This window comes from Sceloporus occidentalis, unplaced genomic scaffold (genome assembly GCF_023333645.1).
Source record: "Sceloporus occidentalis isolate IW3139 unplaced genomic scaffold, rSceOcc1.0.p SCAF_5, whole genome shotgun sequence".
Lineage (NCBI taxonomy): Eukaryota > Metazoa > Chordata > Lepidosauria > Squamata > Phrynosomatidae > Sceloporus > Sceloporus occidentalis.
This window is the reverse complement of record NW_028316985.1, coordinates 133,947,350-133,963,557: the sequence shown is the minus strand read 5'-3', so window position 1 is coordinate 133,963,557 and position 16,208 is coordinate 133,947,350. Positions and strand designations below refer to the sequence as shown.

The 16,208-nt window shown below is 40.4% G+C and overlaps 1 protein-coding gene across 7 annotated transcripts in view; it reads right to left on the bottom strand.

The window, feature by feature from the left end:
* Window positions 1-2,702: 2,702 nt before the first annotated feature.
* Window positions 2,703-16,208, bottom strand: part of DDX60 (DExD/H-box helicase 60) — a 72,339-nt gene continuing 58,833 nt past the window's right edge. For 5 of the 7 annotated variants that reach the window (XM_089525532.1, XM_089525531.1, XM_089525533.1 and 2 more), the window contains 8 exons: window positions 16,037-16,141; window positions 15,712-15,856; window positions 12,141-12,262; window positions 9,708-9,855; window positions 9,016-9,158; window positions 6,358-6,509; window positions 5,688-5,750; window positions 2,703-2,979 (listed from right to left, as the gene is read on the bottom strand). In XM_089525532.1, the coding sequence (XP_089381658.1) occupies window positions 2,880-2,979; window positions 5,688-5,750; window positions 6,358-6,509; window positions 9,016-9,158; window positions 9,708-9,855; window positions 12,141-12,262; window positions 15,712-15,856; window positions 16,037-16,141 (978 nt within the window). In that variant the 3' untranslated portion in view covers window positions 2,703-2,879. Of the gene's footprint in view, window positions 2,980-5,687; window positions 5,751-6,357; window positions 6,510-9,015; window positions 9,159-9,707; window positions 9,856-12,140; window positions 12,263-15,078; window positions 15,549-15,711; window positions 15,857-16,036; window positions 16,142-16,208 lie in introns of those variants that run through there. The other 2 variants (XM_089525535.1, XM_089525537.1) reach the window with 2 other exon arrangements.

Sequence of the window (16,208 nt, the reverse complement as noted above, 5' to 3'; positions counted from 1 at the left end):
CTGCTGCCAACACATCTGAACAGTAAACATCTGAGCACTCAACCACCCCCAGTGGGAACTGCTTAAAATGTGCTCACCAGCTCCTCCAGAGCCACCTCTTTAGACCCAGCACTTGATTTAACAAAAAAATAATGTTATCCCTGTAGAAGTGGAGCTTAGTTCTGCCTCCCAACTCAAAAAGGCTGAGGTGGCTGAACTTGCTACACAACCCCAATCAGCAGAGTCCAAATGTATCTCACTCCTTGCTAGCAATGATGAACATCAGAGGGCTATGGTGATAGAGAAGGAGTCTGTTTTAAATTTTCCAGGTGCTTCTCATCTGGTTGGAATTACTATTCCTCAAGGGCTCTCAAGCAGAGTCACCCAGACAGGTGTGAAACCTAAACAGCCATCCCAGATGTGTATGATTCCTAACCATTTCAGAAATTGCACCCATGCACTCGCCAACCAATTTGAACAAAAACCAAATGTATCCAATTCCTATGTCTCTGCATGTGCCTTTAAAATTCAAATGCAATAACTTTCCTCCATGGTTGCTAACATAAGGGGATGAGCCTTTTCTGCAGCAATACTACAGCCTGACTCCCTAGAATTCTTTCTCCCCACTTCCACCACAGTTTGGAAAGCTAAATGTGTCCCATTGCTACTTTGGTGAGAATCTAAAAGTTTTAGTTTATAGTTATCCTGCCACTTCCCCCTTCTAACTGGTGGCCTGCCCCCAGTGGCAGCAGGTGCCCTCCTGGAAAAGAATAGTGTTCAAAGATCCCCTCTGAACTCTTTCAAGGTTAACTACCTTTCTCACCCTTATATTTGGCCTGCTCTTATTCCATATGTCATCCGGTTGACCACTATTTACCCATTAACTCTTCCATTTGAAGCATTCCTCCCTGGAGCCTTTCAGGAAAAATCTAAAGACTCACCTCTTTCGTCAAGCTTTCCCCCATGTTCCCTAATTCCATTCTTCTCCCCTTGTGTTGCTGTATCGTATTGGATGTAATTGGTGCTTTGGTTTTAACTGTTTTTAACTGTGATTGAATGATGGATTTTTATTGCTGTACTGTATTGTTTAATGTGGGGGGATCTCTTTTATTGGATTTTGCAGTTTCGGTATGTTTTTATTACTGTTGTAAACCGCTGTGATCATGGGAATAGTGGTATACAAATAAAGATTCATTCATTCATTCATTCATTTTATGTACTTCACAGCTGGGAAAACTTCCAAAATGACTTAGAGCAATAAAAAAAGACAACCTCTGCAAGAAGGATCTACTGTTTGTGTTTAGAAAGTTAAATTTCTTGAAGCCTTGCATACAAGAACTGATAGAAAGCAGTCATTGTGACATTCTAGATAAAGGTGAATCCAAGTGGGTATAGCTTCATACACAAGTGTCCCTTGCACACGTGGATGTCTTTTTTCAGGTGCTATGGGGGATGGTATTCTCATCCTCTGTGCAACACCAAAAGGCCCTCCTTACCTACTTCAACTTATGTAAAGAATATAGACTTTCCATTCTTCAACATGGACTGAAGGAATCATCTGGCAATCCCTTCCACCAGTCTGGGTGCACGATTACAGAAGCATTGAGACCTCCAGAGGACCCCCCCCCCCCCCATGGATCTCAGCACTGACATCATTGTGCATCTGGCTAGAGGAGGGCTAAGCAGACCTCTGATCCACCCTGCTCATGTTGAAGCACAGAATGCTTGTGTGAGACATGACACAAGCTTAAACTAAATTGGGAGAGGGTGGCAACATTGATTAGTGTAGCAGAAGGTCCACATGTAGATTGTTATGCTATGCTGAGGTGATCTTGAATTGAGGTCAATGGTGGGCCAGCAACAGGCATTTCCCATTCAAAATCAAGGGTTATGGGGACTCATTTTGACTACTGCACAGAATAGCCCACAATGGTCCATTTTTGGTTGATTTTCAGAGAGGAAAATATGGGTGTATGAAATGTCCTCCTTTGTTGGGACTTTAGGGGTGTGGTTTCAGAGTGTAAAAATGAGGTTGAAAGGCCATATTTCCCCCACTCTTGTTCTAAGACCTTATTGCATTGTTTTTTAACCCAGAAGCAGCCTAATGGGCTGCAGTCAGGACGTGGAATGGAGGCAGGGATTATTGCATTGTAAGTCACCACCAAATCACCAGGGGCCAGCATTTCCTGTCCCAGCCGTGCTCATCCAGCCCATTTTAAAACTTGGGGAGCTTTTGTTTTCAAAGGGGCCAGCTGAACACAGCTGCGACACAGAATGCTGGTATCCGGCAATTCGGCAGCAACTTACAATGCGATAATGCCCTCCTCCATGATGCGTCCTGGCTGCAGCCCATTAGGCTGCTGCTGGATTAAAAGCTAATGTGATAAGGTCCCTACACCACTATTCATAGCAGAAGGGCATTTGTATTGATGTACCCTCTTTCTGTTTGGGAACCCCAAACAAGTAAGAGTTGCCATCAGCAAAGTACACATTCCATTGCTTATTACTTTATGTTTTTTTGAGGTTTTGTATTTGAAAATGGAATGCTTGTTCCTGAGTGTCTTGCAACTGAAACCACCCTGATTTCAAGGACCACCTCCATGTTGGTTACTGGTTCCCACCACATTATTTAGTAAGGGTGATTAAATGTTTTTAGGTAAAGTCTGCTGAACATCTCTCAGGTCTGTGAGAAGAAACATGCCAAAAATTGGAGAGCAGATTACTTAGGAAGTGAAGACTTATTTATTTCTTTTCTACTCAGTCAAAAATGAAGCAGACAGAAATGTACAATATTTTGTGCTGTTGATTGTGATAGCAGTTCAGTTTAAACATAAAGCATTATCATTCGACAAAGCACCATTTTCTAGTACAATTATCTTCAGTGATTTCTTGATTTATCCTTACACTTTTTCAAATTTACTCCAGTAATCCTCACATAATTGCTCAAATGCTAGAACGACATTATCATTCTCATTGTCAGAAAGTTCGTGCAAAGAAGTCCTGGTGGGAGGAAAAGAAAAATGGAAGCTGTAAGTACTTCTGTGACATAAATTGATATTGGTATTTCAATTATCAAAGATGTTTTGCTATATATAAAAGCAATGCCCAGAGATTATCTTCTCTGCTCTTTTTTCCCAGTTCCTATTAAAATGGAAAAGATGGAGAAGATTTTCCACTTTACATCTCCTCAAAGCTGACTCCAGGAAGATCAGGATGGGTTACATCCAAGGATCTTATTCTAAAAGCTAACTAATTGCAGGGGGTTTTCTTCAGAAGAGGTCTTTAACACAACTTTCTGGTACAGTGGTCTGTTCTACATATCAGTTTCCAGAAGAATTTATCCAGCATAGCCAAAGGGAGCCCAAAACATCTGGAGAACTAGAAGTTGAGGACCACTGCTATCACAAGCAGCTCTTTGTTGCTGTGCTAGATAGTGGGTTGACAGTACCTGCCCTTTGTGGCTTTCCCTGACTGGGATCCATTTGCCCCAAGAGATCTCTAGGAGCAGTTGTCTTAGGGACAGACCTCAAGGCAAAATTGATTTATTTGGAAATTACCATATATACTCAACTGTAAGTCAATCTCATGTATAAGTCAAGGGCAGGTTTGGGGGCCAAAATTAGGGATTTTGGTATGACCTGTGAGTAAGTCGAGGGTAAAACCTAGGGGCATGTAACAAAGGATGATTCAAAGGAAAACAATGCCTTGGAACTTACAAAAGTCCAGCAGGCATAACTGTTTGTGTTCACACTGAAGGATGGATGGGTAAGAGAATAGAGGAAGGTCAGTGCTTCCAGGATAGAAAGCACTCTTGTGTTTCACCAGGGGACGTTTTCTATTTTCATGAGAAAGTATAGTACTTACATTGACCCATGGATAAGTCGATTCAGATTTTTGGGTTCAATTTTTGACTAAAATTTCTAGATTTATACATGAGTATATACAGTAACAGAGGCACTTCCTGATTTAGAGTATAGCACTGAATTTCTGAACCAATCCTGCCAAAACTCATCTATCTCTGTTCAGGGCCAGTTTGGCTCCAACCATAAAAGAGCCAGCTTTAGAACAAGAAATGTTTTTTAAAATTACTTTTAAGAAGAGAGGAGGACACAAGAAAACCAATCCATAGAGACAAAATTGTATCCTTGCTTTCAACATGTTTTCAGAATACATTAATGCAAAATTACATTGACTATAACAAGTTGAAGGAAACAAACATGAAACTCCTGTCTGAAAGCAGGCAGCAGTGTTCTCCATTAAAGAACACTACAATCAGTTGTTAAGGCTGCAACTTCAATAACACTGCTGGAGTCTTTGTTCTTTTAAGAGCTTCTGTCAACCCCCATCCCATTCTTGGCTTTAGCCACTCTTGGGAAGATAAGGATAGTCAAAGATGAATCCAGTCATATTCCTAAAAAAAATCTTCCTATTTCAAGAGACCATCTATCAAGGGACATGCAACCCTAGTTTGCAGGGAATTCAGTACTGTATTCATATTGTGTTACACTTTCTTTTCACGGAAATCAATGGGAATTAGGTCATGAATCACTTGCAATCAGTGAGATAAGTCCATTGAAACATTAATGCAAAACGACCACCCCAGTTTAAACAAACTTCCCCTCCCCACCCTGCCAATTTGCTTCTGAATAAGAATGCTTAAAACTGGGCTTCACATGTGACATCCTTGCAATACTTGCAGCTATGTTGAAGTATTGGCTATGCTTTTTTGTTTGTTTCTGCAGTGATTCAAGAGTCATTGCAGAGCTTGCTGCATCAGTTTCTGCCTTCAATTACTACATTCTCCTGGTGCTGCCTGTAACAGGGTGCTTCACTCTTTTGCCTGGAAATATGGCCCTATCTTTAGTTTTCATATACCTGAATCTAGTTCTGTTTCCAAAATCTGTATTACTGTGTTTTTGGTAGCAGTTTCATTACCTCTTGGTTCCAGCATTTGAACTACAGATCACTGTTAAGATGACAAAACTCTACTATAGATGCCAAGATAGAGCCTTATCATATTGCTTACTTTCCCACATGCCCATGAAGCATATCCACTCTACTGCCAAGGGAGATGATCATAAACGTGTGCCTTTTGTCCTGCTGGAAAAATCCATTTGGCAAAACCCACACGTTAACCACCAGTTCCCTCTGGGAGAAGAGAAGTATTACGACAAAATGCAGGCAGGTAAGCATAAAGCCATTTCTGTCTGTTTCATTCCATGTCTTTTTTCTTTTGCAGTGTTATAAGGCCCATAGAGAAAAGAGGTGGTTTGAAAGTCATGTGAACTAGATATGGTTTTGTCAGCCAGACTCATCAATGTTAACACATCCACATTTTAAAAAAAATCTCCACGGATGTAAAGCCAAGGTTTTGTGGCCCTCCAAATGATGGACTGCATCATTTCTCAGCCATTTTGCCAGCAACAAATGGTGGGTGTTACAGTCCAATAATATGTAGGGGGCCAAATGTTCTTCATCCCTGAGGGAAGGAAAATGAAGAAGGTAATGACAGATACTGGATGTAGTCTCCACTGTGACACTGAGTTGACTATACTGTGTTTTTGAGAATGAAAAGCGTATAGCAGTCCCCTAAAAAAGTCTCAAGACCACGGGAGGAACCAAGCCATTGACATCTGCACCTTGTTCTAGAGTGGAAGAGGATATAAGCAAGATCCACTACAAATCCAAAGCTTTACTATTTTGCATACCTGATTGTCTTAAGAACAAGGCCAAAGTCCTTCAGCAAATTGTAAGCTTCTCCTTCATGTATACTAAAAGGGAGAAAAACAAGTTTACAAAGTTATATTTTTATGTTTTTAATTGATCGATAGAGGCAATACAGCATAGGCCTAAGAACTAAATCTTTATTTCATAAAGAAAAATATGAAATAAAAATAAAATGAAGGCACATGAAATCATGGTGATTAATATATTTTCAGTATTGAAAAGTTTCAACCAGCTAGCCAGCAGTGGACAATTCTGATGTAATGACAGAATCTAGTAGAACTGGCAGAGGAGATTCTCCTTCTGCACAGTAGCCTCTAGTGTGCCTCCAAACCAGCTCTGGAAAATTTTGAAACTTCTTGGAGCTCATTTTTTGTTCCTGCCGAGGTTTGCAGGCCACCACTATAATGTTGGATTGAACCCAATGAGTCATATGCATATAGAGTTCTTAAGGTTTGGAGAGTAATACCTGAATCCTACTTGTCCTAACTAAAGTATGTCTCTTCACATAAGGGCTGGAAATTCTGCTTCTGTGACTCCAGTTGCACATGTTTGCATTTGGATCCAAGCTAATGACTAATGTATTTACAGTTCATTCTGACTGCTCTTAGTTGTTTTTATTTATATTGACAATGAGAGAAATCATATACGTACGCATTATCCTGTTCCATTGCTACCAAAGATCCATGTTTGTAGAAGTCAAGAACATATGCATTCAGTGGCATATGTCTTCCCTGTTTGTCATATTTCTTTGTATGAAAGACAGGAATGTTTGCAGCTGTAATACCTATTGTGCGCAAAATGACCTGTAGAAACAATACAAGAGATTTTCCTGTGCATATTGTTTCTCTGATATGCTAGTCACTTGGTCACATTATAAGAAAACTGTCTTGAATAAATAATTCTGGATGCAATCCAAAGCTTAAGTTCCATGTGTCTGAAGGAAGAGGAAATTAAACTCTTATAGAACATGGCCACATAGCCCGAAAAACCCACAAAAAACTATGGATACCAGCCCTGAAAGCCTTTGACTTCATATTGGAGCTCAATTTATGCACTCTACATGGGGCTACCCTTCTGCCTAGTCCGGAAACTCCAGTTGGTACAGAATATGGCAGCCAGGTTGGTTACAGGAACAGCGAGGAGTGACCATATAACACCAATATTGAAGTCACTGCACTGGCTGCCTATTAGTTTCCGGGCACAGTACAAGGTGTTGTTTATCACCTTTAAAACCCTACATAGCTTGGGCCCAACCTGTCTAAGGGATCGCCTCCCTCCATATAATCCGCCCTGTACACTCAGGTCCTCTAGGAGGAATTTACTACAGTCCTTAAAGACCAGATTGACAGCAACCTCCCAAAGGACATTATCTGCAGCCGCTCCCAATTTATGGAATGGCCTGCCGGACAAGATCCGTCAAATTACCAATCTAGAGAGTTTCAAAAAACCCATTAAGACAGATCTCTTCCAGCAGGCCTTCCCAGAATAAAATACTCGGCCACGAAAAAGGCTTCCCCGTTTATTGAACTCTGCCCATGGTTATTGCTTGGATTTTAAAATGTTGGTTTTAGTTTTATACTGTTTGATCTTGTTTTAAAGGGGAGGTTACTATGTATATATGGATATACTTTAGTCTGTTGTACGTCACTTTGATTGCTTGGCAAGAAGCCGGGGGTGCGTGTGTTCATTTATTTATTTATTTATTTTTACAAATCTACACTTATTTTTATTAAATATATCACAAAGGCATAACTTCTTTTGGAATCATATTTTTCATTACCACACTTTAGGGCTACCGATATTTTAGTCTATTTATGCTACCTTAATAACTGCTCTTTTTTTTATTTGTTGTGATGTGCCTTCAAGATGTCCCTAACTTATGCCGACTCTTATCATAGAGTTTTCTTGGCAAGACATATACAGAGCTAGTTTGCTTTTACCATTGCCTTTCTTTAAGGCTGAAAGAATGTTACTTGTCCAAGGCCACTGAGTGGGTTTCCCTGACTGAGGGGATTTCAGCCCTAAGTGCAGCATGGTCCCATAGTTTGAGCGATTGACAAATTCTGGGAACATTTCCACACTACACTACACAAGGATAGCACTATTGGTTCACTTTTAGCCCCCCCCCCCCCCCAGTACCTTAGGATCTGCACTTTAGGGGGAGGTATTTAGAATACTCAGCCAAAAACTTTTAATATCTCACCAAACTACAAACTCCAGGATTCCACAGGATGCAGCCATGGCTGTTAAAGTGAAATCATAGCACTATAAATTTATAGCACAGTGGCTTCTAAATTTTGGTCCTCCAAATGTTTTGCACTTCTACTCCCTGAATCCCTGATTGTGGGCCAAACCTGCTGAGACTTCTGGAAGCTGAAGTCCAAAACAGCTGGAGGGTCTGCATCCCTGCTCAACCATGGAAAGCATTGAGTAATCTTGGACATAGTACACTTGCTCAGCCTCAAAGTCAGTGGCAAATCTTCTCTGCAGAAATATTGCCAAGAAAATCCTAGGAGAGGGTCACTGTAAACTGGAGTCATCTTGAAGCACGTAACAACAATTTCAATACATATCATAAAGAGAATGAAAGTCAAAGGTTCATATGTTTTTTCTGGACAAAGATAAAACTGCTCTGTTGGTTTTGAGTACAGTATATGCTCTTAATCCGTGGTCTAAATTTCCCCTAATTTTGGATACCTTTGAAACATAGGACCACTGGACCTTCTCAGATGCTATGAGTAGGCCTTTTCAGATGCTATGAGTAATAATACTCTTTTTGGAAGGCAACAGGTACTTCTTTTTAAATCACAATCATTTACTTAGTTATACTCTGCCTGCCAATAACCCCCCATGAGAATTTGACCCTTGACAGAATCCCTAGTTTAGATTTTCCATCATTATCAAGTGGGTATATTTATATCTTCTTATTGGAAAATTTTACACATACACACACATAGTCGGCCTTTTATATCCACGGATTCTTTATCCATGGATTCAAGCATCCACATCTTGAAAATATTACACACACACATACACACACAGAGCAAACCTTGATTTTGCCATTTCATAGAAGGTGCGCCATTGTACTGTCCACTGCATTAAATGAGACCAGACTAGAAAACTTCTAGGTTTTCCAGCGCAACTCTATGATCAACTTCCAACACAGTTGCTTTGGAGGACCTAGAGATTCCTAGAGAGAACATGTTAAACAAATCCACAAATAATCAAATCCCCAAAAGTCAAAACCACAAATTTGGAGGACCAGCTGTAATAAACCTCAATGATAATTCATAAATCTTTCCCACTTACACTGTTGACAGTCTCTGGATGAAGCAAATCAAGTTCTGTAATTCCTGAAAGGCACACGAATGGTGAAACTGCTGTCCTTCCTTTGTCACAGCTCATTAAGTGAGATGCAAGCTGAGAGTCAGGTTGTCTTCTGCTGGAAAAATCTAGTAAAACACGTGACAATGTGAGCTAATTAATGGGTGCACAACCTTACTATAATTTCATGACAGAGACATGGTCACATCTTCAGTTTTATTTATTAAATTATGTATACATCCGTATATAAATTTACAATCGGTGTGTAACAAATACTTCTTTACTTTTATATATTCTTTCATGTCCTCCAGTATTCTCTTTTATGTTACCATACATCCAACTTCGTACTCTCTTTTCTTTCACAATTTTAATTAGAGGAAGAGATCAAATTCTAGGAGCAGGAGAATCTTTTTTTTTTACCTTAGTCAAAACCAATTATGGTCCACTTTCCAGCACGGTCTCATCCAGATTCAAAAGTAGATGAAGCTACAGATGTAACACTTCCATCCAGGCAGACATATTAGGACACACTGCTACCATTATAACTACTGCGACATGATGCTCATGGACTATTTTTTCTGTTTAGGTTTTTACAATCTGAAACCCTTGTGTTGCACCATATCCAAAAAGCTCCAAAGCCCCATGTGTATATCTGTTTTATTACAATGCCTTCTTACCACATTCTGAAAGTGGAAGTTTGTATTCTTGCTTCATATCAGCCAAAGTGGACACTATCTGAAGAAACTGTCTAAAATTATCTCCTATTTTGCAGTTGTACTCATGCAGAGTAGCAGCAAAATCTTCAGGGAGATCTTCCAGAAATACCTAAAAGCAGTATTATTTGCTTAGAAGAGACTGAAATACTAAAAGATCAGTACTGAAATAATAAATTTCAACCATTATATGCAGTAAGTTTAGGTTTTCCTAAAAGACAACAAAATATGAAATTTGGCCTATGCTCTGTTATTGTTTATTGTAATTTGGATATAGACTTACACCTTTTTCTCTTAGTGTTTCTTTCTGTAACTTTTGAGAATAATTAGCTAAACTGGTTCAATAGCTCAGAAAGTATATAAATCAGCTTGATTAGAGAAATAAGCTATGAGGCAAGGAGAATAAATAAACAGAAACAGACAATAAACAGAAATGTAGATGAAAGGTAGGTGTGTATCCCAACTCTGAGCTTGGACATGCTGCAACAAACCTTTTATTTCTATCCCATAGAAGTAGGGTGCCGCATCCACCCATTATTATAAGTAACTCATATTTAATAACTCAGAACCAGAACACAAGGAAAATCATGCTTGTAGATTTTATATATCAAAAAGGATATACAGATTGGTTCTCCCTTACCTGGAATTCTGAAATCTGAAATATTCCAAAAATCAAAACTTTTTTCATTAGTGTCTATGTTCTAAAACGCACTGCAGAAATAATAATTTAAGATCACTTTAGCTTCCCTGGCTCAGTGCTAGGAAATTCTGAAAACTGTAGTTTTGTGATACATTTAGCCTTCTCCGAGAGAGCTCAGGTGCCACAATAAACTACAATTCCCAGTATCTCTAGTGAGGGCAATTAAAGCAATCTTATGGGAATACAGACTGCCAAGAAATGGCAGTCTGCAGGCGCCTGGTTTTACTCCAGAGGGACAGCGCAGCCCCCAAACTGTGCCGCCATTGTTACGTCACGAGAGCGCCAATGGCACATACTAGGGTTAGGAACAGTGCAGTTGGTGCGCGGTCCCTAACTCTAAAATCGCTGCCAGCACAGTGCAATTGAATCGTCTGTTCTGGGCCTTGGACTGGATTATTTCTCCAGTGTGTTTTGGACCTAGGCTAGTGACACCTTTGCTCTCTGATTGTTCAATGTACACAAACTTTGTTTCATGCACAAAATTATTTTTAAAATACTCTATAAAATGACCTTCAGGCTATGTGTACAAGGTGTATACAAAACATATATGAATTTTGTGTTTAGACTTGGGTCTCATCTCCAAGATATATGTACGTATATGCAAATACAGGTACTCCAAAATCCAAAAAATATCAGTATCTTTTCCAGTTCTTTCATTGCTGCCCTACCCTTTCCTAGTCTTCTTATTTCTTGACTGCAGTCTCCATTTTGGTCAAAGTCTGATCCTAGATAGGGGAATTTTTTAATTATTTGAATGTCCTCATTATCTAGAATGAATTTGTGTATTTCTTCTGTGGTCATTATTTTTGTTTTCTTTATGTTCAGCCTCAGACCTGCCTTTGCACTTTCATATTTCAACTTCCTTATTAACTGTTTCTATTCCTGAATGTCTTCTGTTATTATTATGGTGTCATCCTCATATCTTAGGTTGTCAATGTTGCTTTCTCTTATTTTAACTCCTCCTTTTTCTGATTCTAATTCTGCTTTTCTTATGATGTTTTCAGCATACAAATTAAACAAGTAGGGTGATAGGATGCAGCCTTGACTGACCCCTTTGCCTGCTGGGAACCAATCTGTTTCCCCAAATTCTGTTCTGATGGTGGCCTCCTGTCCTTGGTACAGATTCCTCGTCAGACTATCAGATGCAGTGGCACCCCCATGTCTTTGAGTGTATTCCATAGCTTTTCACAATCTATATGATCAAATGTTTTGCTGCAGTCTATGAGACGCATGCTGATTCTTTTTTGGAATTCTTTGGTGCACTCCATTAGCCATCTGTGTTTGCATTGTGGTCCCTAGTACCCCTTCCTTTCCTGAATCCTACTTGAACCTCTGGAATTTCTCTCTCCATGTATAGCTGGAGTCTGTGCTGCAGAATTTGAGCATTATTTTGCTTGCATGTGAGAATAGTGCTATTGTCCAATTGTTGCTGCAGTCTTTTATATCTCCTTTCTTTTAGATTCAACTGAGTACACTTTCACATTTACATTTGCCTTCATTTACATTTGAACAACAAACAGAAATAGACAATTGTTAGTTTAAAAATGAAATGAAATAAAAGATTAGGTAACTAGAATTTACTTAACTCACTAAAGTAGTTTGCAGGTGAAAAATGCATAAAGCGGGGGGGGGGGGGGGGGACACTAATGTCCTTTCCCAGAGATTTTCAGTACAAAAAAACAAGACATTGATCTTACCTTTGACTGGTAAAACTTCCTTCTAGAATGAACAGCAGAAGCAGGACAAACCTTTCTTGTAAAAAGATGTGCCAGTACTAGGACCAGAGTTTCCATTACGTCTCTAGAGAAAGTGTTTTGTTCTGTTTTGGCACAGAAATCAACAGTATATCAAATTACTGCACTAATGAGCATGCTCACTGCAATCTTCCACCCCAAAACATGTAACTTCATAAGGATCAGTGTCTCAAAGGTAACACCCTTCACAAAGAGATCACGTATAAAATAATGCCTCCCCCGCCAACCCAAACACTACTGAAAAATACATTATTCAGAAGAAACACTGGTAAATCCACATAGAATCATAGAGTTGGAAGAGATCGCAAGGGCCATCCAGTCCAACCCCCCTGCCATGCAGGAAATCTAAATCAAAGCATCCCTGACAGATGGCCATTCAGCCTCTGTTTGAAGACCTCTTGGAAGGACTACTGAGTAAATATAAAGAACAAAGTAGGAAATTTATTATTATTTATTTATTTCCACGATTTATATCCCGCCTTTCTCCACGGTGGGATTCAAGATGAGTTGCAATATTTTAAAAAGAGAGCTAAAACATTGATTACAAAGTTTAAAAAAAATTAAAAACTACAACCTTAAAACATAGGTTAAAAAATAGCATAATTAAAAACAGTAAAACCTATTAAAACAGTAAAACAGCACACCACATTATTCAGAGAGCAGGGCCGACCTGACCTCCTGGCAGCCATAGAGAAGGTTCTCTCCCAAATCCTCACCAACCACACCTGCGAAGGTAATGGGACTGAAAAAGCCCTCTCCTGCAAATCTAAGCACTTGGGCTGACTTGTATAAGGAGATATAGTCCTTCAGATACCCTGGACAAAAGCTGTTTAGGGCTTTAAAGGTCAAAACCAGCACCTTGAATTCTGCCTGGAAACAGACCAGTAGCCTGTGTAGCTGTTTCAGCAAGGGACTGACATGATCCCTGTAGCCAGACCCGGCCAACAGCCTGGACACAGGATTTTGAACCCAGTGCAGTCTCTGAACAGTTTCAAGAGCAGCCCCACGTAGAGCGCGTTACAATCAAGGCATGTGTCACTCTAGCCAGATACGACTTCTCAAGGAACAGGCACAGCTGGTGCACTAGTTTTAACTGTGCAAATGGACTTCTGACCACGGCCGAAATCTGGGCATCCAGGCTCAGATCTGAATCCAGGAGCACACCCAAGCTGCGAACTTGAGATTTCATGGGGAGTGTAACCCCATCTATCACAGGCTGAATCCCTATTACCTGATCTGCCTTTTGACTGACCAGGAACACTTCTGTCTTGCCTGTATTAAGTTTCAATTTGTTTGCCCTCATCCAGTTCATTACTGACATCAGACACTGGTTCAGTATAGAGACAGCTCCCTTGGAATCAGATGGAAAGGAGAGATGGAGTTGGGTGTCATCAGCAGATTGGTGACACCTCACTCCAAAACTCTGGATGACCTCTCCCAGCGGTTTCATGTAAGTGTTAAGTAACAAGGAGGACAGAACAGAATCCTGAGGGACCCCACAGGTCAATGGCCAGGGGTCTGAACAGGAGTCTCCCAACACCACCTTCTGTGTTTACCCCTCCAAGGACTGAAGCCACTGTAACACAGTGCCCCCAAATCTCATTTCAGAGAAGTGACCATAAGGATACCATAATTAATGGTAGTGAAAGCTGCTGAGAGATCCAGCAGGATCAACAGGGAAACACTCCCCCTGTCCAAATCATCCACCAACGTGACCAAAGCTGTTTCCATCCCATAGCCAAGCCTGAAGCCAGATTGAAATGGATCTAGATAGTCTGTTTCATCCAGGAACCCCTGGATCTGGGAGGCCACCACATGTTCCAACACCTTGCCCTCAAAGGGGATATTTGAGACTGACCGATAGTTCTCCAATTTGGTGGGATCTAGGGAAGATTTTTTGCAACAGTGGCCTCACCACAGCTTCTTTTAGGCAAGCTGGGAACCTGCCTTGCTGTATTGAGGTATTCACTATTGCCCTTAACCAATTTACCCAATCCACCCACCCACCTGAAAACAAAAATTAAAGTGGATGATGAAGATATAGAAAATAGTGAAAAGATTTTCTCTACTTTGGTTCAATTAATCAAATGGAGACTAGTCAAGAACCACTCCACCACATTCCAAGGGAGTTTGTTCCACTGCCTTACTGTCAGAAAGTTCCTCCTAATGTTGAGCTGGAATCTCTTTTCCTGGAGCTTGCATCCATTGTTCCGCATTCTAGTCTCCGGAACAGCAGAAAACAAACTCGCTCCCTCCTCAATATGTCATTCCTTCGAATACTTAAACAGGGCTATCATATCACCTCTTAACCTCTTCTCCAGGCTAAACATTCCCAGATCCCTAAGGTGTTCTTCATAGGGCATGGTTTCCAGACCCTTCACTATTTTAGTTGACCTCCTTTGGGCACGCTCCTGTTTCTCCACATCCTTTTTAAATTGTGGTGCCCAGAACTGGACACAGTTTTCCATGTGGGCCTGACCAAAGCAGAATAGAGTGGCACTATTACTTCCCTTGATCTAGACACTATACTTCTATTGATGCAGCCTAAAATCACATTGGCCTTGTTAGCTGCTGCATCACACTGTTGACTCATGTTCAACTTATGGTCTACTTGGACTCCTAGATCCCTTTCACACGTAGTTTCATTCAGCCAGGTTTCTCCCATCCTATATCTGTGCATTTCATTTTTCCACCCTAAGTGCATTACCTTGCATTCATCCATGTTGAATTTCATTTTGTTAGCTTTGGTCCAGTTTTCTAGTGTTCAGGTCATTTTGAACCTTGATCCTGTCCTCTGTTGTATTAGCTATTCCTCCTAATTTGGTGTTATCTGCAAATTTGATAAATGTGCCCCCAATTCTTTCATCCAAGTCACTGATAAAGATGTCCTGGGCCCAGGACAGAGCCCTGTGGGACCCCACTGCTCTCCAGGATGAAAAGGAGCCATTGTTGAGCACCCTTTGGGTTCAGCCAGTCAACCAATTACAAATCCATGTACCAGTTGCCTTGTCTAGCCCACATTCTACAAGCTTGTTTACAAGAATATCATACAGGTCTTGGGGAATGCTAAAATCAGCATGTTCACAGTTTTGGCTATCCTAACCATTTTTCTTAAACTTTAAATCTAAGATGGGCAAAGTGCAGCTCATGGGCCACATGAGCATCCTTTGGCATCCCTAAGCGTGGCCCTTGAAGCTCCCCAAAGTCCCCTAATACCTCCCTAAAATAAATCTGAAGGGCTGACTTTGTGACAATTTTTTGACACCAAACCAGACAAAAGCCCCCAAAGCTGCCTTCAAATACAGTGATTTGTGTCCCCAACCCCTCATAGCTCGCAGTCTCTGAAAAACCCTGAAAAAAGAAAAAAGTGAGCTTCAAAATTGGCCACAATTTGGTGACCAGCGTTAATGTTCCATCACTTCCTGAATGCCCAGACCGTTCACCCCTCATCCTTTTCCTTCCCAAAGCAAGAAGTGAGGAAAGTAGGAAGCAATTAATACCTTTCTAAACTTACTTTTTGTTTCGCTGGGTTGACACAACTTGTGGAACAAGCCTTTCACAAGAAATTCAGCTAGAACAATATTGGAAGGTTCATAGTAATGCAAATGTGTCACAAGTCCAGAAAATCCTGTAGTATTACCTTCCCGATCCACGTATCCCTAAAATATGAAAATACTGTTTATGTATTCAGATAACCTTCCTAACCCAAGCTCAGGGAGCAAGCTGTAAAATACCTATTCCCCATTTGTATCTGTAAACCCTCACACTATATTTGCTCCAGATTCTGATTTAAAAAAAGACCAAACCACTTGATTGAATAAAAGAAGTTGATACTTTACCTCTTTCATAAGAAATTGTAAGGAAAACAAGAAATAGAGCTTCAACATTTCCAAGGCCCTTGGCTTCTTGAAGGACAGAAGTGAGTGTTTCAATACTGATAAAACCTTTCAAGAGGGGAAAAAAATTAATACATTGCCAGCTTATCTGATAAAAAGTTCAGAGAGCATATGG